The sequence below is a fragment of the Podarcis cretensis genome (assembly GCF_951804945.1).
Source record: "Podarcis cretensis genome assembly, chromosome: 14".
NCBI classification, from domain to species: Eukaryota; Metazoa; Chordata; class Lepidosauria; order Squamata; family Lacertidae; genus Podarcis; species Podarcis cretensis.
Window position 1 is genome coordinate 17,384,427 of NC_137183.1, and position 27,764 is coordinate 17,412,190.

General features: G+C 44.3%; 1 protein-coding gene and 1 long non-coding RNA gene across 2 annotated transcripts in view; one reads left to right on the forward strand and one right to left on the reverse strand.

Moving 5' to 3' along the window:
- The window catches only part of ADAMTSL3 (ADAMTS like 3), a 283,673-nt gene that overhangs the window by 244,594 nt on the left and 11,315 nt on the right, over window positions 1–27,764 (forward strand). The window contains exons 21-26 of the mRNA XM_079954170.1: window positions 715–842; window positions 2,076–2,204; window positions 19,176–19,358; window positions 20,180–20,299; window positions 20,576–20,788; window positions 26,237–26,420. Of these exons, the coding sequence (XP_079810296.1) occupies window positions 715–842; window positions 2,076–2,204; window positions 19,176–19,358; window positions 20,180–20,299; window positions 20,576–20,788; window positions 26,237–26,420 (957 nt within the window). The remainder of the gene's footprint in view (window positions 1–714; window positions 843–2,075; window positions 2,205–19,175; window positions 19,359–20,179; window positions 20,300–20,575; window positions 20,789–26,236; window positions 26,421–27,764) is intronic.
- On the reverse strand, window positions 15,868–16,626 carry LOC307203560. Its single transcript, XR_013833292.1, has 2 exons — window positions 16,506–16,626; window positions 15,868–16,168 (listed from the first exon to the last, which is right to left on the reverse strand). It is a non-coding gene; the product is annotated as an uncharacterized lncRNA (long non-coding RNA).

Genomic DNA, 27,764 nt, shown 5'->3' on the forward strand with positions numbered 1-27,764 from the left:
GTTGGTGCTTTTTGGCTGCTGTAGAGTTAGAAAAGAGAAGCCCAGGAAGATTTAACTGTAGGCAAAGCATGTGTTCTCCTTGAGCTTGATACTGGTCTGTTTCATACTTTCTGGATCATGCCAAAGGCCTATTTAGCTCAGCATCCTGTTTCCCACAGTAGGCAACTAGATGCCTATGGGAAGCCCACAATGCAGACTTGCCCCACTGTTGTTCTCCAGTGACTTAAGGATGTAAAGAGGCATCGTTTTCCATTCTGCCGTCCCTTTATTTCATCCAGCGCTGTTTCTATTCTACTGCAGTTCATCTTCCACCCAAAACTATGTCGCTCATCTCACTGCCCGCTGCAGTAAAATTACATAACTTACATGCAACTAACAACGTAAGTTACGTTGTTATTACATTATCCCACCCCGTGTTCAATTTCATATTAGTTGCAGACAGAAAACAACCACAACTGGATTAATTTCCATTTTGATGCTTGGAGAAATAAGTGAACCTCAGCAATATGGGTGTTCGTTGGAATTCTCTGATGCCCCTGCTAATGACCTGGGCAAACCATGAGCTAGGTATAAACTATAGAATACACCTTGGGTGCAGCAGCAGAATGACCTGGGAATTTGGCTTAGTATGAAATGCAAAGCACGCCAGTGTTGAATGAAATGAATTTTGCTCGTCTCTAGTTAAATCTTGTCTACTCCTTAAACCTTCTGCAGAGTTGTTTTGGAAGACAGTGGGAAAATCCAAATTTTGAACCCCACCAGGAAAGAAATGGGTGTGTATCGCTGCATGGTGGAGAATGACTTTGGTTCTGACACAGAATCTTCTGCTCTGTTTTATTCAGGTAGCATTTAATCTAATTGCTTTCCCACTTTCTTTACCATGAACAATTGTCCCATTTCTTTTTCTGTTTCCCCTCCCAAACAACATTTGTTTATTTGTTGTTGTTTTTCATGCAAAAGGCTGGTTGAAGATGTTTTTATTCTCTTGGACATTTGAACAGAACTAATGGTCTGACGTTTTTGGTCATTGATTTTTGGTGATTTATATGGGCATTTTTTATGTTGTTGGTGATTTGGGTGGATGTATGCCATATATATCCTGCCCTTCCTTCCAACAGAGCCCTGAGCAACAAACATCAGAAGGTTAAAAACAATTCAATTTAAAAAACAAAACAAAACATGTTTAAAGTGTTTCAAAACATTTTAAAATCCAATTCAAAACATTTCAAAGCATTTAGAATACATAAAAACATTTTTAAACTTTCCATATGTTTCTTTTATTTTAATGTTTTTCCACAATATATTTGCATGTCATTGTCCCTGTTAATTGTTTTGGAACTCTTCTGGCCATGTGAAATGATACATAAATTGAATGATGTAAAAAAATAGCTCACAGGGGGCCAGAACAGGTAAGTGGAGTTTACTTGGATAGGTAAACACTTGGAGAGGTAACTGATGGGGACTAACAGGTAAGGGGTAATGAAGAATTGGTAGTAATGGGGAAGAGCAAAGTAAGACATGGGCAACTCCCACCAGTGTACAGCTCCCATCTGCATAAAGGGAAAGGTAAAGGTACCCCTGACTGTTAGGTCCAGTCGCGGCGCTCATCTCGCTCTATAGGCCAAGGGAGCTGGCGTTTGTCTGCAGACAGCTTCCGGGTCATGTGGCCAGCATGACTAAGCCGCTTCTGGAGAACCAGAGCAGCGCACGGAAACACCGTTTACCTTCCCACCGGAGCGGTATCTATTTATCTACTTTCACTTTGACATGCCTTCAAACTGCTAGGTTGGCAGGAGCTGGGACCGAACAACGGGAGCTCACCCTGTCGCGGGGATTTGAACTGCTGACCTTCTGATTGGCAAGCCCTAGGCTCTGTGGTTTAGACCACAGCGCCACCCATGTCCCCTCGCCACCTGCGTCCCCAACTCCCACCAGTGTAGAGCTCCCAACTGCATAGCCCCACCCTTATTACATTGTTTCTTGGTCACACCTGAGTGTGACTTAAGAGTCCGAATTCTCAGACTAGTTAATGATTGTTTCTTCTCGCTCCCCTCACCCTGTTCTGTCCTTTGCAGAGGCTCCCACCATACTGTTTTCTGTAACAAACATCACAAATTTTGAGCTTCGGAACTTTTCTGCAACTGTTGGAGGTACAATTCTGGCAAGAACAGGAGCGAGCGTTACATTGCAATGTCCAGTAAAAGGTAAGGAGAAAAATAAGTACCAAAACTACTACCACCACCTTCTTTCCCTTCCCATAATGCTGTGCTGAAAAGTTCATCTGAAGTCTTGGAGAGTATTTTAAAGAAAAGGGGAAATATGTTACTAGTAAAAAGCAACAGAACATTAATCGTGGAGCATGTATTTTTATTAGGCATGTCGCCCTTATGTACCCTGTTCCTTTCCAATCCCATCCACTAGAATCTCTCTCTGTCTCTCTCTCAGACTCTCACACACACACACAAACTTGTTTCCATAAGACAATCTGTGGCTAACCACGTTGTTTAACAGCCCCTAGAGCTGCAGAAGATCTTATAAGTATTGGCTTCACAGCCAGCTGTTTTGTTTCTCAGGAACTCAGCTTCCCAGCTATCCTCCTCTGTCTGCTCAGTGTCCCGTCCCCCCCCCCCATTCATGCTTTTTGAGGCTCTGGTTTGTCCAGATGGCAACGAACTGCAGTAATGGATACTGCCCATTCTTATACCCATCTTGAGAGTTCTGCAAGGACTCCCAGTTGCAGAATATGCCTGTGGTTTGTGGCCAACAAGATGCAAGTAAGGAGACAAAAAGTATTAGTCTTATTACCGTATTGGCCCGAATATAAGCCGCACCCACAAATAAGCATGATTTCTGTTCTCATCCTGAAGCAAAGTTCTTAAACCGAGGTACTATTTCTGGGTTAGTGGAGTCTGTAACCTGAAGCATCTGTAACCCGAGGTACCACTATACAATTAAGGGGGGGCAAAAAAACTTTAAAAGAACGTTCAACCCACTGGAACATATGATACATCATGACCAATTGATGGACCACGAGCCAACCAACTCCTGGGCAAACAGGTGGGTTTAAAGGAGGTGCCAGATATTGGACCACAGTCATGGCCTGCCTTATTTCCTTCGATTCTCCAGTGGGGTGCAAAGTTGGAAGGATTGGGGGAACTCGGAGCCTAGATCCAGCTGGCTGAGCCTTCTGCTTGTGGGTCAATGCAGGGATAGGCTAGACGCTTGGCAGCTGCCTGAAGTTGCCCAGGTGCCATGGGCCTGGCAGAGAGAGTGTTCCTGGAGCCCAGAGCCCATTGGCTCCAGTCCTTGGCCAGACTCTGACCTCACAACCAGCTGTGGAATCCTGGGGAATGTTTTGTTTCCTAGGAGGCCAGGTGAGTTTCTTGAAAGCTGAAAGCCCAGTCAGTTGGAGCAGTTAGCAGCCAGAAAGCAGCCATTCTTCTGTTCTTGTGTTGAAAGCGGTTCAGATGGATTGACCAACTTTCTGGACCTTTCTGGTTTTCCAGACTTGTTGCATAAAGTGCTCCTGGTTGCTCAGAAGGTAAAGTCATGGGAAATAGGGAGACATCCTGAAGATTCGTGCCCCCACCACATGCCCAGTTTTTAAAGATGCTCCTTGGACCAAGGACCTTGGTTATTTGACCTTTTTAAATCCCATGCTGGGTGTTACATGAGCCAGCAACTTTCCCAGCGAGTTTTCTGATGAATTTTTTGAGGTTCCTTTTTTTGTCACCATCCAAACTCAAACAAAATTACCATTCCCCCCCATCCCAAATATCCAGGAGAATACTCCCCCCCCACCCCCAATTTCACCACCCACAAATAGGATGAGGAATTCTGGGAGGTCATTTTTCACTCAACCCTACAATACACACACCAGGGCTCCCACTTTGCACCCTTGGGTGATTTCTTCCTCAGCTACATTTCCAGGGTCTTGAATTAGTTTCCCAAGTCCCATCAGCTCCAGACAGCAGGTCCGTGGGGCAGGGAGAGGGAGAGGAGGGGAGTTGGAGTCCTGTAGCAACATCTGGAGCACACCAGGTTTGGGCAGACTTGATGTAGAAAACATCAGGGTAATTCAGCATTATAACACTGGGTGACTGGCCAGGGGGTTTTCCTGGCCCTGATCAGGAGTAGCCAGAATGAGCCACTTGCTGTCCTATGTGGAAAGTGGAGCAAAGAACCTTGAGCCCATCATCCTTACTATGATTAATTACATTTATTAACTGCTTTTCCCAAAGAGCCTGAAAAGAGCCTCCAGAGATTTAAAACGCAAAAATGCCATAGAAGCAGACAGCAAAATACACATGGTCCTCAAAGTGTTCATCCATCGGTGATGTGACAGGAGAAATACATGCCTTCTTCCTTCCCCTGTTCAAACATTGAACCCCAGGAGAGACCCCAGATCAAATCATGGAGCTGGAGACTTGAGACCCCTGCTTGTCTCCTCTTCCGCAGAAGAGTCAGGGTCTCCGACCTGACACCCAAGGCGGACCCCTCCCTCCCCTCCCAGCTGGAAGAAGACTTCCACTATGATGAGGGCCTGTGGAGAGCCAAGGAAATAAGTAACTATTCAGCCTTTAGAAGACATCTATATAGGGTGTTTTTTTAATGTTTAGTGTTTTATTGTGTATTTATATATGGTGGATGCCGGCAAGACTGGCTGGGGCAAACCAGACAGATGGGCAGGGGAAGAAGAAGAAGAAGAAGAAGAAGAAGAAGAAGAAGAAGAAGAAGAAGAAGAAGAAGAAGCTGCTGCTGCTAATGGAATAGGATGCCCCTATTTTCATGGGGGAAAGATTGGAGAGTATATGAGGAAGCCAATCTGGTCTGTATCCTGTTCTCACAGTGACCAGCCAGACCCCCAGTGATCAACCAGATACTGCAAGCAGGGCACAATAACACTCTCCCCCCCCTCCTGTAATTATTCAGAAACTTACTGCCTCTGACAGTCGAGGTAGAACATATGCATCAGGTTTAGCAGCCATTGATACATGGGGCCTGAGTGAGCCGGCCGTTAACCAGGCAGGACTTCATTGATTCCCACCCCCACCCCATCCTCCAAACAGGAGATTGCCAAAGGCTGCCTCTGTTACCAGGGCAACCAGGAAGTGATGGAGGCATAGTAGGGGTAGGCCTTGGAACCTAGATAGAGCCCTGGGGACCTGAGCAAAGGACTTGGCCTGTCTCCCCTCATCCTCAAACATCACACAAGCACACAGAAAATGTCTAGTTGCCAACTGTTGGGATAGGCCAGCGCTGTGCGTCGTGCTTAATCAAAGTCAGCAAGTGTTCGTACAAACCCATTTCTTACTCATATACTTGGAAAGGATCAGAGCTCTGGACGATTGAAAACGAATTGTTAAAACGAGTCGGCAGTGCCATTTCCATTTCCATTACTTTGGCGGGCCACACACACACACACACACATTTTTTTCCTTGCACTGCTACCAGAAAAAAAGGGGGAGAGGGGAGGAAGAGAAAGTCTACATCTAGAAGACCAAAAATAACGATAGAAATATATGGATGCAAATAGTTCTACAAATAGCTTTTTAAAATAGTGGCGCCAGACCGACGGATATTGGGACATGCAGCTCGGTTGTTCCCCGTCTGTACCAAGGGTATTGCTGTGGTGAAGTCATGTTTTCCAGCTCTACTTTGGCAACCATTTGTACAGGAGCAACCTGCACCTCACATTCAACTGCCTTAAGTCACACAGCCAGTGTTAAAATATTGTTAGTGTTCTCGGTCTTAGCCTTCTTAGTATCATTTTGCCTTTGGCACAAAGGGCTTTCTGCTTGAGAATGTTTTTAATAGCTGAGTATGCTATTTGAGGGCTTCATTATATTAAAACTGACTGGCACTGCCCCTCATTCTGCTTCCCTTTCTTTTTTTATTTACAAAGTTTTTGTTTAATTTCAGTTCTGACATCTGGGGAAGTAAAATCCAGATCATAGCTGTCAACTTACAGATTTTAAAATAAGGGACCAGCAGCCTTGAAAATAAGGGACCAGCAGCCAAAATAAGGGATTTTAGTCAACCAGTTAAAAGTGACCAGATAATTTTGGAGAGCAGCGCCGGTTTTTAGCCCTTCATTTCCAGAGGTTGCTGCTCAAGACACCAGCCGATGAAACACTGCAATTAAATAAATACAAGCAGCAACTACTTTTCGCACAAAACGAAGTCCAAGCTACGAAGATGCCTCTGCAGTTCTGTATCTTTTCTCTCGTGCTCCATCTGCAGCTCTCAGTTCCATCAGGTGGGGCGGGAGGGGGGGGGAAATAGCGCCTGAAGTAAACCCGCAGATCAGACCATCTATGCTAGTCTACCACTACAAATCTATGGGAGAAGCGCTTGCGGTCCTTCCCTTGTAGCCCTTGGAACATCTGCCGGCGCCTCCGCCTCCTCCTCTTCCTCCTCTCTCTAAACTGCTTTCTCTATGGTTGCCCTCGCTCTCCTCTCAAGGCTCCTCATCAATTCATAGACCATGCCAGGCTGCCCATCTCATTCGGGTCCTTTGGCGGCACAGCTGCAGTCCGGCCTAGCAGGAGCGGCGGTGACGGGCAGAGGGGAGGCCCCAGGCAGAGACGCTCAGTTCGGCGGCCGCAAGGAGGATGGTGGCGGAAGGGCCCGAGGCTCCCACCAGTCCCGGCGGGGAGGGGTTCCCGGGGGCCGAGGCTGGTGAGAGGAGGCTGGAGGGGGGCGGGGCGGGCAGCCAAGTAACACAGTTGGAGCCTCCCTCCTCCCTGGCCGGCAGGGAGGGAAGGAGAGGAGCTGCTTCCTTTGAAACCCGGGAAATTTAAGGGACATCCATCAATAAGGGACAGCAGCGGGACACGGCGCTGGGATAAGGGACTGTCCCTCCAAATAAGGGACGCTTGACAGCTGTGATCCAGATTAATCTATTAAGAGAAAAGCAGCTTTCTCTTTTGACCAGAAATGACTGTAATTTCATGCATCACCCAAATTATTCCCATAGACCCAGATTATTCCAATGTGGGATATTTTTGGAAACACTGGGGCAGGGGGAAATGGTAGCAGGAAATGGCTTTTGTCCTGTTATCGTGGGCCATGTTGCTAAAGGGTTGTTGGGAGTTGTGGTCCAGCAGCACAGCTTGTACACCCAAATTTAACAACGCTCCCAGTTCACAAGCTTCCTAAATGTTTTGTGCCTTTAAAATAATTGTTAAGTCAGCTCTAATCACGCCTCTTTTGGCCACTTTGAAGGGAGATTCCTCAGCGTATGAAATAAATTGTGACAACTGAAGAATTACTGCTGAAAGCAAACAAGGGGCAGGGAAATTGCTGGAAAGACTGTTTTCCCAACAGATTTGGGCGCTGTTCATTTTTAATACACAAGCTGTGATTCTTGCACTGGCAGAGGTTCTCCACTCCCATCAGCAATTAAGCATTTGCTTGGCATGTGCACAGTGTTTACTGTAGAGACCACTTGTGTCATTTATTTATTACAATTGTGCTCTGCCCTTTCTCCAAGGAGCTCAGAGTGGTTTACATTGGATTATCATTACAACAACCTAGTTGTTAAGGCTTGCTTATACTGGTAACTTCCAAGAGTTGTGGACAACACAGAGTGTGTTCTGATCAATGAACAAGATAAAAATTAATTAATGAGCAAGGTAGAATCAAACCTTACGCCAGCCCATTCAACAACTTGCCTTCCCAGCATTCGGCGACTAATTCCAGAAATCTTCAGTTAACCACAATTACCATTAAGTCCCAACTGCAGTTACTAGGTTTGGAACAAGCCAGAAGTTGGTCTAACTTCAAACCGTGGTTTTAAGATCCTGGTTTGTTCCAAACCTGGTAACCATAGCTTCAAGTAATGGGGAGCTATGGTTAACTGAAGACTTCCTGGCAACTTGCAGCAGGCCAAGAGTGGGGGAGAAAGGGGGCAGTGTTGGCAAAAGACATGCATACAAAGCCAAAACATTCTCACGCTCACCAGGCCAAAGGAGTCTAAAGTGTAGGCAAACCCTGGATTCCACCAAAACACAGTAACGTCTACATGGGACTGTGTTCACCAATACAGTGGTACCTCGGGTTAAGTACTTAATTCGTTCTGGAGGTCCGTTCTTAACCTGAAGCACCACTTTAGCTAATGGGGCCTCCTGCTGTTGCCGCGCTGACGGAGCACGATTTCTGTTCTCATCCTGAAGCAAAGTACTTAACCCGAGGTAATATTTCTGGGTTAGTGGCGTCTGTAACCTGAAGCATATGTAACCTGAAGTGTATGTAACCTGAGGTACCACTGTACTGTGGAAACACCTTATTTTCAGCAACCAATCTTTTTGCCCATTGTCAAGCACAGCAGTACCTGATTCATTTCTCTTTTTTCCATTTATTTATTTGTATACCGCCTTTCTATCTTACAATAGAGGCGGTTTACAAGCTGAAGAAACAAAAAATGTACATCTTATAACAATCTAATGCAGTACAAAAATGTGATAATAAAACTTTAAAATAGGCAACCTACATCAAAAAAGTAACATTCAACAATCATTAGAATAGTATTACATAATAATAGCATATAAAACTTAAACAGAAATCCACTCAACGGTTCCAATAAATAATTTCTAAACTATAATCAGTAACACAATGGCAAGCCACAGTACATAAAATAATACAATACAAATGGAGAAGCAGAGACTAGAGGGTGGAGCAAGGCAGGTGGAAGGAGGCCTTGCCTGACGAAGTCTCTCCCCTCACAGTTATTCCTCCAGGACCGGCTCCCTTATGAGGACTCCCAAAATCCTGGACAGTGGGGGCCGGAACGGGAGCCCCCGCGTGGGAGGCAGGGAGTGGCCCCGGTTAATTAGGAGGGTTGATTAGGAAGAAGCCGGCTCATCGTCGTTTGCACGGTGCAGCCCCGCTTCCCGTCTCCTTCCACCATCTTCCACCCTTTCCAATAACCCTATTTTTAATTTATGACGACTGGCGTGACTATGCTATTGACAGGAAAGGGCTAGTAGCACAGCACCGAGGTGGACAGCTACACTGCCCATAGCTGTCAACCTTCCTTTTTTTTGCAGGAAATTCCCTTATTCCAGCACCTTTTCCCGCTGCTGTCCCGGATTGTTAGATATCCCGTAGACTGTCCCTGGGACAGGTGAGGCTGCTGATCCCTTATTTTCAAATCTGAAAGTTGACAGCTATGACACTGCCCCAAGTGAGTTTTCTCATCTTGGTGCTCTGTAGGCATGTTCAGATGCTCACATTTAATGTGTGGGAGAGGGGGTCATGCCTGCCCCCCCCCCCAGTGTCCCCCTGGTGCTTGCCATGCCTCCTTCAGTTCCTGTCGAGGGGGGCAGCACTGGTTAAGAGCAGTGGACTCGTAATCTGGTGAACTGGGTTTGCTTCCCCACTCCTCCACATGCAGCTGCTGGGTGACCTTGGGCCAGTCACACTTCTCTGAAGTCTCTCAGCCCCACTCACCTCACAGAGTGTTTGTTGTGGGGGAGGAAGGGAAAGGAGATTGTTAGCCGCTTTGAGACTCCTTAGGGTAGTGATAAAGCGGGATATCAAATCCAAACTCCTCCTCTTCCTTTGCCCCCACCCCACTCTCTGAGCATCCATATAGTCAGGTGGACCTTTGATCACAGCTCATATCATTCTGTCAAGTGGTGATGAGGAGAACTTGCCACACATCAGCTACAGATGTTTGGTTTAATTATCTCTCCCCCACATCGTTTATTGAACTGGACATGGGAGGAACGCGGACTTTCACAACAGCACCCCCTGCTGTTCGTTTGCTAAGATTACTGATTTCAAATGAATGCTTTGTTTTGAGGAAATAGGTGTACCCTTACTGTCTGGGAAACAGCTGCAACCTTCCATCTCATAAACTCACCCATGATCAACTAAATAATTTCTTACAAAGCCATTCATGCCCCAAAATGTTCCACCTAATGTGGGGCTTTTCCTCAAGATTTTTTTTTAAAAAAATTATTATTAATGCATTGAAATGAAAAAATTCCCTTATAGTTTACAATAAAGGCTTTGCTACTAATTATAATAAGCAATCTTTAAGTGACCTGTGGCCCTAACAGATAAAATAACCAGCAAACATGCTTCAATGACACTCAAAATAAATGTTAAGAGATCTCTCGTTCTATCACTGAATCCAAATGCTTTGTAGTCTCTCTCTCTCTCTCTCACTGTGTGTGTATGTGATTTAAAAAATCCATGAGTGTTCTTTTCTTTTTTTTACAATTGCTGTTAGAATTGGCGATGTGGGAAAATCTAAACTCTGAAATAGAGAGTGAACCAAAAAGCTAGAGTGAGAAGCTTTAAATTGAAATAATTGTTTTGGTTTCTTCACCTCAAAAAGGATATTGTAGAATTGGAAAAGGTTCGGAAAAGGGGCGTCAAAATGATAAAGGGGGAGGAGTGACTCCACTATGAATAAAGCTTACAGCATTTGGAACTTTTTAGAGAAAATGCAAGTAGGAGGTAAAATGATGTTGTTGGTTATTGGTTGTGCTTTTATTAGTTTTGCCCTGTTGAGCTTTCTTTCTTTCTTTCTTTCTTTCTTTCTTTCTTTCTTTCTTTCTTTCTTTCTTTTTGAAATCTCAATGCAAAAAAAAAAAATTTTGAGCTTTTTTTTTAATTCCGGACATATGGCAACCCTACATTGGCCTGATCCAACAGCCATTTCTTACGTTCTTAACGTGGAAAATTGGAATTATATTATATTATAATGCATTATAACATGTTATATTATAATGTATGGTATGCCACCTATTGGTCAAAAAAGGGGGAAATACATTAATATTCAATTGTGCACATAACTCCTCTAAACATCTTTAGAGTTCTCAGACACTGACATTTCATGAAGGTTTCCCAGATTTCACTTCTGCTTCTCCTGATTTTAGACCATAATCCACAGAAACCAACTTGTTTACTTTCGGGACCTTTTGTATATACTACCTTCTTCTATTTAGTATGAGCAAGATATTTCCATGAGAAGAATATCAGGTCAGGCTTCCAAAAAAAAAGTGCAATTAAGGACCAAATATAGGCTTTTACAAAATAATATTCTCTCTGTTGATACCACTGGTTCTGACTTGGCTTGAAGTTGCTCCTGGATGGGGAAAGTATAAAACATTATATAAAATCGTACAAACATCTACAGTTGTTTTTTTTCAGGGGGTAGTGAAGTCAAAGCTTTAAGAATAATTAGTAAGCCTAAAAATGTTCACTGTGTAATATTTTACTGTGCTTTTACGCTTGGAGGAAATTTGTTTTCAAACACCATTCCTTTTATAGGCTCCCTGCAATGCACATTTCTGGAAGAAATAAAGGCAGGTTTCTGTCTACATGCAGCCTCTGTGCTTTTTCTTTTTTCTTTTTTGCATTTTTAAGGTAGAAAAATCTTTTTTCTAGGTAGAGCTGTGAGACTCCAATTCTGCACACACGAGTTAGCAAGTCCTGATGAAATCAATGGGACTTACGTCTGAGTAGACCTGTGCAGGACTGCAGTCTATCAGTCAACATGTAATGAAAACAAAGGAAAACTTCAAGTAGGAATGTATAGAACAAGAAATGTCGTTATGCACTTTGATATTTATTAGCAAATAATATCTGCATTAACAAAACAAATTAAATTTGCTTCAAAGTAGGGCACTTGGCTGGTTGCCCCCACTCTTCTCTGTCCAGGGTCAGGGTTTTATCTATTATGAAACCTGCTGTCAAGATTGTGGGGGTAAGGAAAACCATTAAATCTCAGTACTGAGTGTGCAGTTGCCAACCACACAAGGAAAAACTATCCTGGCTGGCTTTTTTTGTTTTACTCTGGGCTAGTTGTCAGAATGTCTTTGTGGCGTTTGCCCGTCCATTTAGAAAATGTTTGAACAGGGGGAAGAGATAGGGTTAAAAATATAGACCAATAGGAAAGCTGGAGGTGGAGCCTACCTGTGTATAAAAGGGCTTAGCCCGAGGTTTGAGTTAGTTGTTGTTGGGAGTTGTTGGTGGGTAGTTGGTTGGTTTTAGTGGGTTGGCTGGTTGGGAAAGGCAGTTGGAGAAGCAGTTGGTAGGCAGTTGGTAATAGAGAGACAGGGCAGTGGGTTCTTGAGTGAGGGGAGGTAGATGAGATAGAGAGAGGAAAATAAGACTAAGAAAGTAAAGAGCAACAATGTTTGGAATGCCGTAAAAGTTTGTTTGTGTCTCAAATAAAATACACTCTTCTTTACTAATTGAGAACCTGAGTGAGGCTGAAGTGATTTTACCGGGGAGGACCTGGTTGGTGGCAGCGGATAAGTGGTGTATGGGTCAATAGTCCGTGAGACGACCGGGGGCTCCGTACGAACGCCACAGTCTTGTTCAGAAATCTCTCCTCTGGCAGGAGGATTGGCCCAAAAGGAAAGAAAGAGGTCAAGAGAATAAGCAGCCACAACAATGGAATGGGAAGGGGCTCTGAGGGCATCTTATTCAGCTCTGCACAGCTATTTCTATCCCAGTTTTCCTCAAATGAGTTCAAGGGGACGTGCAGAGTTCTCCCCCCCTCCCCTTCTAATTTGATCCTCACAGCTATGTGAGGTAAGTTAGACTAAGAGAAAGTGACTGGCTCAAGATTCACCAGATTTGAGCTCCATGACTAGGAATGAGTGAATCTGCCAGTTTTTTATTCTCCCGATTTCTTAGTTTATACAGTCTTAAGTTTGGCTCTCCAGATTTCCACATTGGGGTGGTTTTTTGGGGGGGGCTGGGGGGTGGGGGGGAGATTTCCACTTCTCTGAATTTTGCAATGCAAGCCTAGTAATGTATCTAAAAATGCATATACTGGGGTAAAGCGTGCATAGAAATGCATATGATGGTGTAATGTAACATACAAAAATGCATTAGATGGGGGGGGGGTTGTTTTGCAAAAAGATGGATCTATTAAACAAATTGGTATACAAACATGTAAGGAGAAATTTGGTCTAAAATTCTGGTGAATTATTTTTTCCCCCAAAAAAAATTTAATTAAATTTTCACAATTATAACAAATATACAACATAACAAAAGAGAAAAACAAAAACAGAAAAGCATACCAAAGAAAAAACAATGCAATACAATACTAAAAAAGAAAAAAACAAGACCAAGACCACAGCAGTAAAAGACATAATCTTAATCACTTATCCCTTGAAAACCAAATTTTATTTACATTGTTATTGACTTCCTCAAATCCCTCCCTTCTGAATTTCCTTGTATCTGCATGTAACAGCTTTCCAATATCATTCTTAAACAAAAATATTTCCAACTATTATCTACTTTATTGACTTTTCTTACTGTTCTAAATCCCATTTATATAATTAAATCCTAATTTAATCCTAGGCTGATTTGGTACTTTCAAGTGATTTCTAATTTTTAAAATTCTGGTGAATTTTTAATGAGCTATTATTATTATTATCATCGTCGTTGTCGTCATTGCAAACTGGTGTGAAAATTTAGAGAACTGACAATAAGACTGGAAAGATTAAGATCGAAGAGAAACCAAAACTCACAGAGTTTCCCACCCCTACTTGTACTTCCAGCATCTTGCACACTTCTGATCTGCTCTCACCCCAGTTATTATTTCATGGAAAAAAGAGCCTTTCTTGGTTTCTCCCCCACTTGGCAACTCTCTGCTGTGTGGCAGATTCATTTGCTTTCATCATTACTGTAGGAAACCTCACAGGAGAAATGAACAAAACCCAGTCGGCTGATGGTCTAGTTCAGTAGGCAGCAGTAAATGCAAACAATATCTCACATAGTTAGCAGTAAACGGGCCTTGTGGTTTCAAAGCTAAATTGCACTTCTGTGGAACAGGCACTCTGAAAAGCAAATCATCAGATGGGAGAGTGGAGGGGTTAAGGTAGAGACATGTCTAGCAAATTTGATCTGGGGCAGTATGAAAGAAAAGATGGCTGAATACTGGCTGCATTTACAATGGGAAATTCTGATTCAAAATTTAATTTCAAGTTTTTCAGGGGTAATCCTAGAATCAGGGTGGAAACAGACATTGGAGAGGAAGCAGAACTATTCAGATATACCATGGCGGTTTTATCCAATGTAGTGCTAAGCTTCTTAATGGCACACTTCCACTGGCAAAATGTTTTGAGCCAGTGGAGCGTTGCTGTGCATGAGAATGCATAAGCAGGTTGTAGGCAATTTTGTTGCATGATAGACTGTGCAATCTGTTGTGCAACACATTCACACTAGTGCAGCTGCTTCATTCCTCTGCTGCACAGCAGTAAAATTCACCTATCTGCTAGCACAAGAGCCTTTGCTCCAGGGCAGAGAGAATATTGGGTACAGCCCTAAGAGTTGTACGTGCTTGAAAATGTGCACCCTAATTATCAAATAATGTTAACAAATAGGGTAGCAGCAACTTGTCACCCCCCCCCCAAAAAAAGGAGGACCAGGCAAGAGGACCAAAAAAAGGACACAAATTTGCATTAAAATTGCATGTTGATTTATATGTATAAATGCAGATTTAGAAATAATTACTGTACTTTAAATAGAAATACAATAATCTCATCTTAGTGCAAAAAGCTTTGAATTATGGTGCTGGAGGAGACTCTTGAGAGTCCCATGGACTGCAAGAAGATCAAACCTCTCCATTCTGAAGGAAATCAGCCCTGAGTGCTCACTGGAAGGACAGATCCTGAAGCCGAGGCTCCAATACTTTGGCCACCTCATGAGGAGAGAAGACTCCCTGGAAAAGACCCTGATGTTGGGAAAGATGGAGGGCACAAGGAGAAGGGGATGACAGAGGACGAGATGGTTGGAAGTGTTCTCGAAGCTACCAGCATGAGTTTGACCCAACTGCGGGAGGCAGTGGAAGACAGGAGTGCCTGGCGTGCTCTGGTCCATGGGGTCACAAAGAGTCAGACACGACTAAACAACTAAACGACAACAAAGTGCAAAAAGCAGCATGCAGGCAATCTGTGTCCACTCTGCTTTCTAGGTGCCTTCTGTGGACTGGCGACTTCAAGGCTCTTGTTGCTGCTCCCATCTTCCTTGTGGTAACTGGACTTGGACTAGCCAGCTAAGAATTGTGTCAAAACATTTGGGAAGTGTGAAAGCTGGTGGATAACTAACGTCTAGTCCAGGAAGTGCACAGCAGGTCAGCTGTTGCTAGAACCCCCAAATTTCAGATCCTTCAAGCATCCCTTCTCCTCACCCCAAACCCAAAGGACGCCCTCTGTCTAGTAGGCTCATACAGAGAAAGTTGAAGAGCCTTAAAGGTCAATGCCAGTCCTTTGAACTGCGCCTGGGAAGGGCTCAAGTAAATGTATTTTCAGGATTGGGGTCCAAGACTGTTATGCTGACCAGCTGCTGAGTACATACTGCTCCCCCCCAAAGGATCTTGGGAGCTGTAGTTTACCCTTCACAGAGCTGTAATTCCCATCACCCTTAAACTACAGGTTTCTTTGAGGGAGGTCACGTGCTTTAAATGTGTGGTGTGTATGTACCCAAAGTCCCTGGACATAAAGGTATAAAATCTGTAACAGGATTGCAGCATTTATTGTGCTGTTGATTCTTGTCTTATTTTTACTTTAGGCACTTAGCTGTGGCTTTATGCGTGTTGCTTCCTCAGCCTTTGTGTAGTGTGAGCAGCACTTCCTGAGCAACTTTGGAAAACGCAGCATGTATAAGGAATTTTAACTCTTGACTGAGAAAGTTATGAGAGGGTGCCAGAACACTGGCCGAAAGTATTTGGGCTGCAACCGCAGAAGGGGTTCAGGCCTGAAACAAAATCTCTTCTTAATTTCAAGAGGTCTTCTCCGAATAGGGCTAAGCTTCTTTCTCGGCAACATTTATACTACCTGCCATTTAAATCACTTGTCCATTTAAATAATTCGTTGACTTATTTTTCTTTAAAAGAAAAAAAAAACCCACAGGAACATAGAAAACAGATTTTAGAGTTGAAGACAGTAATTGCTTAAGTTAACTTGTTTGGCAACCCTGTTAGAGTTGATCGCTTCTCTGATGGCTTTTTTTGATAGACACTTTTATTTTCCATAAAAATAGCAAGCTCCAAAAGAAGAAGAAGTCTGGTTTACATTATACTGAGAAGCAAACCTGAGGTGTGGACAGAAAAGTGCTAAGCTTCTGACTTAGATGCTAAACTTGCTCTCTCAAGGATCATGGAGAAATGGCCCCAAAAGCAATTTTGCAAAATGACCTGTAAAAAAAAAGAGTGTTCAAGCCTGGCTTAATAATTAGGTTTCATGGAGCGGGAACAGAGCTCAGGGTTGCTAGAGCGCATGTTTGCAGCTAGGGGGTCCCAGGGTCAGCCACAGTTAAAAGGGACCATGGCAGAAGGGAATGCAAAAGTCCTCGGCCTAAGAGCTTCTGTAGCTCAGAGCAGCTGATCTAGATGAACAAGTCTACTGACTCAGCCTGAGGCAGTTTCCTATGTACCTCTACAAAATATCCCTGTTCCTTAGCCAGTGGATATATGCAGTGGTGGCTGGTTTTGCTCTCCCGTCTTCTGAATGCCACAAGACTCTGTCGCTTACCAAGAACGGAAGGGGCAGTACAGAAACAGTGGTGGGAGCATCAGACTGGTCCCCGCTCCAAGTTCCCGCATGTCTCCCCCTCTTGCTAAGCAGCACTGGGGAAGCAGGAGAGCAAGGCGGTCCCCACCCATGCAACCCCACCAACTGCCGCTGGATACATTCTGTGCTGGACAATGGAATCAGAATACTGCTGTTCTATGTTGTCTGATGATGACGTTGCTAGGTTTTCATTTAGATAACTATCTAATAGACGTTTCTTTTCTTTTTTTAAATCATTTTTATTAAGTTTTCCATTTTAACAATCCAATCAAATCACATTAAATATTCCAAATTATACATATACATATCAAATAATCCAAATATTCTGCCGAATTATAATTTTTTTGTTGGGACTTCCCATGCTTCAAGTTCGGGGGGCCTCTGATCATCTCATATCTCTACTGCTCTTGATGGTCATTTCTAATAGTTCCTTTAAATCTTCCTGTTGTTTTCCTTCTTTCACTGCCTCTGAGTTGTTTCCACAAGTGAGTTGAAGTAAAATGATGTGTTTCTGTGTGGATTTTATGTGTATGATACCCCTCTGTCCGTGCAGCATCTCCTCACACGCTGGTATTTCTGCCGAATCAATCCAAAAGTCTTTTCGCTGCTGGCAGCCACCATCTTCTCTCAGTTCTGATGAAACAATTCTAGGCGTCTACTAATAGACGTTTCTTTAAAGGCGCAGGTGGTTAGATGGTGCTTGAAGGAGCATTATCTGCTAGTGGTGACCAGGCTTTGATCTTACTGGATATCAGGACTAGTCCAAGACATTTTGCAGCCCGAGGCAAAGGAGGAGAGGACACCTCTTGGTTCCATGTATGGAAGCCAACTGGGCTGGTGGTTGAATCTGGCTGTCAAGGCATCCTTCACCACCATACCCAAGGGCAGTTTTGGGGGTTCTGGACAGGGCACCCATAGCTCTGTCCTCCCAACAGTGGGGGCTACCTAGGGGCTCAGGAAGAATGGCCAGAAATGTGCTATTGTTGCCCCCTACAAACTCCACGGGCCTGAGGCAGCTGCATCACTCTCCCAAATGGCAGGAAAGAAACCAACATCTTGAATACAACCAGTGAAGAAATCACAATTCTCTGTTTTATGGCTGGCCCTGCAAACATGCTGCTGAGCGGAAACTGATGCCGCTATAAAGGGGAAAGTACTGTCTGTGGCGGGGTTTGCCTGCTCCCCTGTGCTCAAGCAGTGTATGTAAGAACAATCAATATTAAAATGTTACATGTTCTTTCTCACAAACAAATTGAGCTGCAAAAAGTTGTGCCGAGCTTCCTGTCACTTGGGGGTTATGGGAAGTTGTAAAACATTTATTTGTGAGTGTGTGGCGCTGTGGGTTAAAGCCTCAGCGCCTAGGGCTTGCCGATCGAAAGGTCGGCGGTTCGAATCCCTGCGGCGGGGTGCGCTCCCGCTGCTCGGTCCCAGCGCCTGCCAACCTAGCAGTTCGAAAGCACCTCCGGGTGCAAGTAGATAAATAGGGACCGCTTACCAGCGGGAAGGTAAACGGCGTTTCCGTGTGCGGCTCTGGCTCTGGCTCTGGCCAGAGCAGCGATGTCACGCTGGCCACGTGACCCGGAAGTGTCTCCGGACAGCGCTGGCCCTCGGCCTCTTAAGTGAGATGGGCGCACAACCCCAGAGTCTGTCAAGACTGGCCCGTACGGGCAGGGGTACCTTTACCTTTACCTTATGCTGCATACAGTGTCCTTGCATGCCACTTGCAAAATGGGCATGGGGGCAGATCTGAATCCCTGGGCCTCTTTGTGGAAGACACTTAAAAGAATTATTTAGAACAGTTTGGTTCTGATCTGTAATGGAAAGGTAATTGTGTGTGTGTGTGTTAAAGATGCTCTTTCCTCATAACAGCAGGACAACTTCACATGTACAGTGGTACCTCAGGTTGAGAACTTAATTCGTTCTGGAGGTCTGTTCTTAACCTGAAACTGTTCTTAACCTGAGGTACCACTTTAGCTAATGGAGCCTGCCGCGCTGCCGCCACGTGATTTCTGTTCTCATCCTGAAGCCAAGTTCTTAACCCGAAGTACTATTTCTGGGTTAGCGGCGTCTGTAACCTGAAGCGTCTGTAACCTGAAGCATCTTGTAACCTGAGCTGAGGTACCACTGTAACAGAAAGCCATGGCCTTACCTGGTCCCCTTCCTGTGTCATATTGGGGGGCAAGAGACCAGTGTGCTAGCTTAACATTAAGGAAGAACCAGCGCTCATGATTTCCTCCCAACAGATCATGTGAGGGGTAAACCAGAGCTCCCAGGATTCTTTGGGGCGAAGTCACATGCTTTAAATATGTGGTGCGTATACAGCCATGGTGTATGGCTTACTGTTAAATGCGAACCGGACCAGTGAGTGCCAGCTTGTGTTTGAAATTATAATCTATGTCCCACTTCATTCCTTAAGTTTAGAAAGGCTTTGGTAGTAGTCAAATTGCAATTACTAGTGAAACAGCATAGTAAATAAATAATCAAAAATTATTCATCGGGGTTCACAGTCTTTAATTGTTAAGGGCTGACTATGTTTTCCCCAATTTCATAGTATTTTTTGCACTTTTAAACAAAACTAGAGCAATAAAAGGTTAATAAGTTTTGGTATGCTATTATTTCCCCCCCCCCCAGGTCTTCCCCAACCTGAGGTTACTTGGTTTAAGAACGAAAGCTTCCCAAGAACTCAAGTGTTCTCTGTTGCAAATGGGTCCTTAATCCTTAGGAATGTTTCACATGAAGATGCTGGAATGTACACTTGCACAGCCTCCAATGCTCTTGGACAAGCCATGGCCACAACTGTTCTTCGATTGACTGGTAAGTACAAAATCAGGCCCAGTGGTACCAAGAAATGCCATCAGCTGTCAGTGACTCTCTGCCTGAACCACACTTCTGCTTTCTCCTCTGTGCTTGTGCTGTCCGTGTTAGCAAAGTCACTTAAATAATGCAGATGAAACCCGGAGAGAAAAAGAAATCCGCATTACCTTTTACTGAGGAAAATGAAGAAGACAGGGCTGGGCTGGGCTAGATGAGCCATTGGCCTGATCATAGCTGTCAACCGTCCCTTATTTGGCAGAAAACTCCCTTATCCCAGTGCCATGTCCTGCTGCTGTCCCTTATTGATGATGTCCCTTAAATTTCCTGGGTTTCAAAGGAAGCAGCTCCTCTCCCTCCCTCCCTGCTGCGTTGCCTGGGGACTTGCCTTTGCTCAGCGCTTCTCAGTGGAGAGGTGACGGTGGTTTTCCTTGCTGCATCCCCTTTGCCGGGTTGCTGCGCTGTGGGAACCACCGCTTGAGGCTTTGTTTGGCTGCTGGCTGGGCTTTCTGCCTTTGGCTCGGAGGGGCTCAGAAGTTGAACATACCTGTGCCCGGAAAATCCCTTATTTTGGCTGCTGATCACTTATTTTTGAGGCTGCTGGTCCCTTATTTTCAAATCTGTAAGTTGACAGCTATGGGCCTGATCCAGCGGAGCGCCTCTTATGTTCTTACGCACTCTACCCTGAAATCACAACAGGCAGATCCAGTTCACTGCACCATTCCTAAGAAAACACTTAGTGTTCTTTACCAAACCATCTGCAACACTTATTCCTGAGATGCACTAGGAAGTAATACTTTCTCCCCACCCCTCTTTCCTCTCAGAACGAAGATCTCAGAAGCCTAACAATGGATTATACGGCAACAGTAGGAGAAAGCGTGTCCTCATGGCATCTGGAATTGGTACCAACATTAGCGTGGTACCTGGGGAGCTGTTACGGATAGGTATGACTCCCAAATATATTTGTCGGTGTTGGAAGCCGGGTGTCAATTTGGGGCAACAGGGCCAGCTTGTCATGAGTCGATGCTTTGGAGCAGAGGGTTGGATGACGAGGAAGAATATTAGCATGTGGTCTAAAACAAAGTGCTTGGTTGAGTGGGAAACTTAGCCTCCCAAAATGGTGCACGTGAGAATAACTGGGAAATGTAACTTCACAGACTGTTTTTTAAAGAAATCCAAATCTCGTAGGAAAATAGGCTAACAATGCCCTTGCTTTCTAGGTTGTCCTGTGCATCCCAGTAGAAAGAACACAATTCGCTGGTTCTTCAAAAATCAACCAATTGAAGAAATGAAAGGCTTTGATCATAGGAGCCTGGTTGGGGGACGTATCCTAGAGGTGAACGTTATATCTGAGCAGCTTGGTGGACAATACAGATGTTGGACGTCATCGAGTTCCAAGCCATTGTCTGTCTGGGTAAATGTCAAGAAGGAAGGTTTGTTGAAGATTCCATGGCCCAATTATTAAGTTTCATTATATTTCCTTCTTTAAGCATTGTTGATTGTTTGTACCAAATTACAGTGGTACCTCGGGTTAAGAACTTAATTCGTTCTGGAGGTCTGTTCTTAACCTGAAACTGGTCTTAACCTGAGGTACCACTTTGGCTAAGGGGGCCTCCCGCTGCGCCGCTGGAGTACGATTTCTGTTCTCATCCTGAAGCAAAGTTCTTAACCCGAGGTCCTATTTCTGGGTTAGCGAATTCTGTAACCTGAAGCGTCTGTAACCCAAGGTACCACTGTACAACATAAGGCAACATAAGAATCTGCTGTAAGTATTTTGAGACTTCCCATGTTTTATAGCTTAGGGTAGAGGTAGCTAACTTGATGCACTCTAGATGTTGGACTCCAAATCCCTCTAGCCCCAGCCGCCATGACCAATGGTCAGGAATGACCGCTCCCCACTTAAAACGGGGGGCGCCCTTTGCGGGGACGCGTGCAGCCCTGGATCTGGAGTGGCCCCATCAGCATAGGCTTTGCCTTCCCTCAGGTGGGATAGCTGGAGGTCCCCGCCTACCCCAGTGAGTTGTCCAATCCCACCGGGGAAGCGTTGCCAGGGAAACCAGGCCAGGTAGGAGGAGGGATTACCTGCCCACACAATAGAGGGTGGATCTTAATTGTTAATCCTCACTTGGCTCCAGAGCTTCTCCCACCCTACCCACCCTCAGTTAATGCCTTCTTTTGCAGGTTATCTTTTCTTCATAGGTTTTGCAGGTTAACCTTTCTCCACAGGTATGCAGGCGCTGCTACGATAAGGTCGCTGTTAAAGGGCCGGAACGGAATTTCCCTGCATTGGCAGGTTTCGCCTTTCCCGTAGCAAAACGTCACAACTTTGGCGGTATCAGGCCTTGGGCGGAATCCTTTAGTCCATCTTCCTCTTTGCGGCGGCGATACCAGGGTTCCCCGTTAAAGGGGTTTTTGAAGGGAGGCTTTGGCCGTACGCCGAAAGGTCGTCATTGCTCTCCCCTGCGGCGGCGTAACGGGGGCGGCTATCTCTGCTTGAACATATGTTCTCCAGAGCCGGCCCATCCCCCCCCCACACACTGGATAACCCTGATGCTCCCTAGGTCCCCGGCTGGGGACTAGGGAGGGAGAACGCCCAATGCCTGAGCCAAGGTCTACCCACATTTGAAATTTAATAAAGTTGTGGCCAATTTAATCCCATAGCGCGTTGTCTAGAGTCGTTATTCCACATGACGGGGGGGACCACTCGGGATCTGGGGACTCCGCCTGTCCACGCAATGATGGGAACTGTGGTCCAGCAACATCTGGAGGGCACCACAATGGCTGTCCCTGGTTAGGGCAAAACAGAAGACGGGGCTGACACTGAGACTGCCTTTGCTCTGTCTCATTCTCTCCTAATTGCTTCATTATGACCAGCCTCTATGGCATGATCTTGTTAGGCTAGGAGTGTCTCCTTCCCCGTCATTAAACTGGATTGTATATAAAGGCAAACCAGCCTTCTTCAACTTTGTGCTCTCCAGATGTTCCTGGACTACAACTCCAATCATGCCTGACCGGTGGCCATTCTGGCTAAGACTGATGGGATTTGTAGTCCAAAATGTCTGCATAAACAATAGTAATGTGTAGTACAGTCCTTGAATTCTTTTATGAGGCGACTGCAGCTGATACTATCTGAAAAGCCCTTTCTTTCCCAATCTTGGGCATTGGCTGTCTTGAGAGCATGCATTGTGTCATGGAGATTCATTATTTGAGCACCTTACATGTCTGAAATATTGCTACGGGGTGGTTTTTGCAGCACGGTGGGTGTTTGGAGAGAACCCCTATGCTGTATCTTCATGGCAAAATAAATATAATACAATATTTCAGTCACACTTGCACTCAGTAAATTTTAACCATTTCTGCTTTGAAAAGGGTTCTTTTGTATTATTTTAAGAAAGCCAGAAGTAATAAGGAATCACTGAAAACCCAATAAGTTAAAGAATTCATTATGTGCTGCGGGAATGAGACTGTGGACACAGCTGGGAGCGATCAATTATTCTTGGATGTTATGGGACCAGCTCCCCACCCCCCTCACCAAAAAAGGAAAAAGAAAAGGCAACCTTGCGACTTCTGTGCTTGCATAGAAATCTGTCAACATTGCATCGTACTTCATCTTCTAAATTATGTCTGAAAGGGGGCAGGGTGGGATCAGTTTGAAATGTAACCCAGTTTTTTTAAAAGGGGCTTTTTGCTGGAGACTGTCACTCCCTAATGCACAGAATTAATAGGGGAGCAATGTTTTTGTTTTAGTAGACAGTTATTAAACTAATCCAGATTCTTTTTTTTTTTTTAAGTAATGTAATGATGCTAGCTGGTTATGGTGATAGGACGATGTGCTCCAGTAGAAGAGATGTATGTGGTACATAGGGGTGTCAGAGAATTTCGACGAAATAAGAAATGGGAACAGAAATTGCCCATGTTTGCTTTTTCGCCCCCCTTCTGGAATGGGAATCGCTTTTCTTCATTGCTTGCAGCCTGCAAATGATATTTAATTGATTGTGCTCCCTCCATTTGTTTTGTGTTTCCTTTGCACTGAGATGAATGAAATAGAATAACATAATGGCAGTGGCAATTAATTATGTAAATTGCATAAGTTTAAGAAATCTTGCCACAGCAGACAGAGAGACAAATAACGAGTGCTTTTTTTCTTTAAAAAATGTTTAGGGGTACTCTCATTTTCCTACTCATATTGAAATACTGCCCCTCAATGAGGCCAAACTTAGATTCACAAAATGTTAAGGGGTACCCCTGCGTACCCCCCAGAAAAAGAAATGCACTGCACATCACGTAGCTTTCGGCAGATGGCAATGCAGCAGGCGATGGATACAGAATGGAAACGAACAGCTGTTTACATCCTTAGCTGTCCAGAATAGCAAAATGGTGGCAGGGCAACACTCCATGCATCCCCCCCCCCCGCAACATGCTACAGGGTCCCATTGCCACAAATGTTGCTCGTCTAGAGCCACGTTTTGGCTGCGGGAACGATCCAGGGGCCCCACATTGTCGGACTTGCTTTGACCGAGCGATTCCTCCGGTCGAGTCCTCCGACGTGATTAACGACCTGAGCCTTTGATGAGACTCCAGGCATGTTCCCTCATTACGCAGAGTACCCAGAACGCAGGGAAGGCCGAGAAGTTTATGAGCTACATTACTAAAGAGTTTTATTTCTAACTACACAGACAGAAAAGAAACATGTGCTCTCTCTGTGAAAGCAGAGAGCAACTGAACAAGAAAGGAACAGGAAGCCAGTAACATCACATCCGTCTCTTGACTTCCGTGAGACTTCCAATAGCCTAGAATCTTTGGAATGCAAAACAGAGTCTTGTGACTCTGCTCAGTGCACTGCACTACACAGTGGCACAAACAGAAACTAACACACATGGCACCATTCAGAGGATTAGATTTGGCCCATAAACACTGAACAAAATAATCCAGAAGAAAACATTACTGAAGAAAGTCAGGTACACAGAGAATACGTTCGAAGCACCATATTTAACGGGAAACTAAAATATTATCTTGAAGATTTCAAAATAAAACACGACAAAGGAGGTTCAGCTACGGAATGCACATTTAGCACGCCGCAAAGTTAACAAAATCATTTTCATCTTAAACGTTGCCAAAGGAAGTGAGATACAAAATGCACATTTCAAACGGCAAGAGAATAAAGAGAATAAAGTTACGAGCATATCTGCTGCCGTTGATGCCAATGACAGGCAGCGGCTGTGGAAGATCAGGCTCAGTGACCTGAGTCTGCACTAAAAAACAGCCAAGATTGTCTCTGGCCTCTTCAGCAGCCTCTGCTTTTGTAGCTGGAGTCAATCAGAGCCCTGCCCTCCCAGGCCAGGTGGGGAAAGGCCTGCAAGGCAGGGAGCAGGTCTTCCAGGATCCGCATCCAACATGGTCTCCTTTCCTGGGCAAGGCAGGGCAGCAGTGAGTCAAACTGTTGCTCTTGCCTTGACTTTGATGTTGCCCTGCCTCATCCCTGTTCCGTCTACTGCAATGGTGCCAGTATCAGGAAGACAGCTCTGACACTGGCCGCCACACTGGATGGTACTGGGCAGGGCCAAACACATACACATTCTTATGGTTCCTGTGTGTTTCTCCCTACAGAATAACTAAACACTTCAGGCAGTGGGGTGAGATTTTAACCATAAAAATAGCAGTTGTGAAGGACTAACCTGCCCTGCGTTAGAACCAAAGTCCTGATCCCACTCTCTGCTTTCTGCATGGCTGCAGATCAGTCTTTTTCAAAATGCAAGATGTCCTATTTATGGATCTAGTTTGGCCATTAGATCACACTAATGTTCTCTGAAGCTTCCTGTTCAGTGAAAGTTCCTGCCCACTTTTTAGGGTGTCTTCAAGGGCACTGCTTTAGTAGTAGGTTAAATGCCATCTTTGAATGGAAAGATTATGAGTTCAGTTCTTGGCATGTCTACCAAGGAGGACCTCATCTGGCAAGAGTAGACCTTGAAGGACTTGCATCTGAAAACAGCTGTTTATAGAGAAGATGGATCTGGCCTTGGGAGACTGTTGTCCTGTGAAATATACCCAGAGTCGAGTTTAAATTTCATGTTCTTTATTCAGCTCATAGTAGCAATGAATGAAACTTTCCCCAAAACGTTTAGCTATGTATACATTATTTACACAATGGGCCCCGCATGATTGGCTAATTCCGGGCTGCGCCTGTAGGCCAATTAGGTTGCGGATTCACCTCCTCCAGAAGCCTGATTGGCTGTTCCTGCAGGCCAATCAGGTTGCTGAGTCACTTCATCCAGGCGCCTGATTTGCTGCTCCTGCAGGCCAATCAGGTCACTGATCCACTTCCACCTGGAGCTGGATTGGGTGGCTCCTGCAGACCAATCAGACTGCTGCATTCTAGATCCTATTGTTCTAGGATTCAGCTCAGTACATAACACCCTGACTTAGGATATGGCAGATCCTCATATCCCAAAGCGTTCTAGGTTTTTTAAAAAATGATTGATAGTTTATAGCAGAGTTAAAAGCTGAACCTATCCAGTCCCACCACCAGCACCCATCCTGTTCTCACATCAGCAGCATCACTTAAAAGGGTAAATAAAACACAGAGGTTCCATTAGTAAAGTCTTTGCTTACAGTTTCTTCATATTTACAAGGATGGTTTCGCATTCTAAGCCTACATGGTGAAAGCTAATTTCATGGCTATTTCATAAGAGGGGGTGCAAGGAGAAAGAGTTGGGCAGGAAAGCACAAAGTGTATTTTCCCTATCTATTAAATTCAACCCTGTCCTCTGCTGACTGGAGGCATGCAAGGTTGCTCATACCCAACAAAGCTGACATTATATTTGAGGTGCAACCTGTAACTTATACTCTTGTTTACCTGTTGCTTTCTCTCCTGCTTTTAATAGAGTATAGATGGCAGCTTGGCGACTGGAATACTTGCTCTGCTACTTGTGGGAACTCAGGAACCCAGTTCCGAAAGCTGCTGTGTGTGGGTGCGAAGGAGCAAGAAGTGAACCTGACATTGTGTGACGAGAGTCAGAAGCCGACTGTGAATTACCAGTCCTGCAACACCCATGATTGTCCTGCCAGGTATACACGTCCTTTTATTTTTTAAAAAATGATTTTATTAAAGCTTTTTCACAATACAATGAATGACAGAAATTAATCTAAATAAAATCAAAAACAGGGAGAGAAAGAGAAAACACCGAAGGAAAACCCAAAAAAAGAACAGAACAGAAAAAATAAAAAAGAGGAAAAATAATAAGGACTTCCGATTTTCTGTCTGTCTAAAGGAATTTATTCGAAATATTCATTCTAGAATGACATCCAATTGATCTGCTTTCTGTTAGGCAATATTTTCCCAATCTTCCAAGCCAAATGTCTCAGATTAATTAATTTTCCTTTTTACACAAAAGGGTATGCACTTCCCGTTTCTTGTTTCTTCCAGTATTTTATCTATCTATCAATCAATCAATCTTTATTAAGGTCCAGAGACCCAACAAATCATTAGTATTTTATCTATTTTTGTTTTAAAAGGTCATTTATTTGTGTTTCAACTTTTTTTTTGTTTACTATCAAATTACAATGTTAGTGTCTGAATGTCATTTATTAGATAGATAGATGATAGATAGATAGATAGATAGATAGATACTTCTTAATCAACATTTCCTTAAAATGTCTGCTGGAATAGAGTGGTCTTTGTCAAGCACCTGAAGATCAACAGGGAGTTGCAACCTTCAGAAAAAATGATGGATGAACATTAATATTAATTCCAAATGGTTTTGTTGTGTGTGTTTTTGAGGGGGGGATGGCAAAATATTAGAGATGCCACCAGGAGAATATGGGGTGCATGTGTACTGTGTTATGAGTAGGAAAGGGAACTTCACTGCATTGTTGACAAGGTCTAATTTGGGCTCTTAAAAAGCTGGTTTTAATTACGGTGGACCATTAATGGAGAAGATCTGCTTTTGGAAAGTATGCACTGGCTAGTGCCAGTGTAGTCGGAAACCCACCCCTGCCTGCCAATGCCCAAAGCAATTTTTCAGGCGGTTTAAAAACATCTGTAGTGCTGTTTTTAAATAGAGTAGAGGACGAATGGATAAACAAATGTGCTGCTTAAAACAATTTTAGAAGGAAAGGGTAGCCAGATAAACTGAAGCATGGGAGGAAAGGGGAAGACTGACAGCAGAACCCAGCATTCAGTCTGCAGATATATACATATGTCATGCAAATTGTGCAGCCAGGAGGAAATTGGACTAACACCGCAGGTGAAGTGGGCAAATCCCTGTCGGGTCGCCCCTCTCCCTGCTGAATGTTTCCAGCAGAGCCTCAGCCAAGTTGAATTTTAATATGTCAATCATATTTTGTGTCTCAAAGCTGTGAGAAACTGTAAACCAGGCTCCGTTCAGATCAGTTCTGGGTGTTTTCTCACTA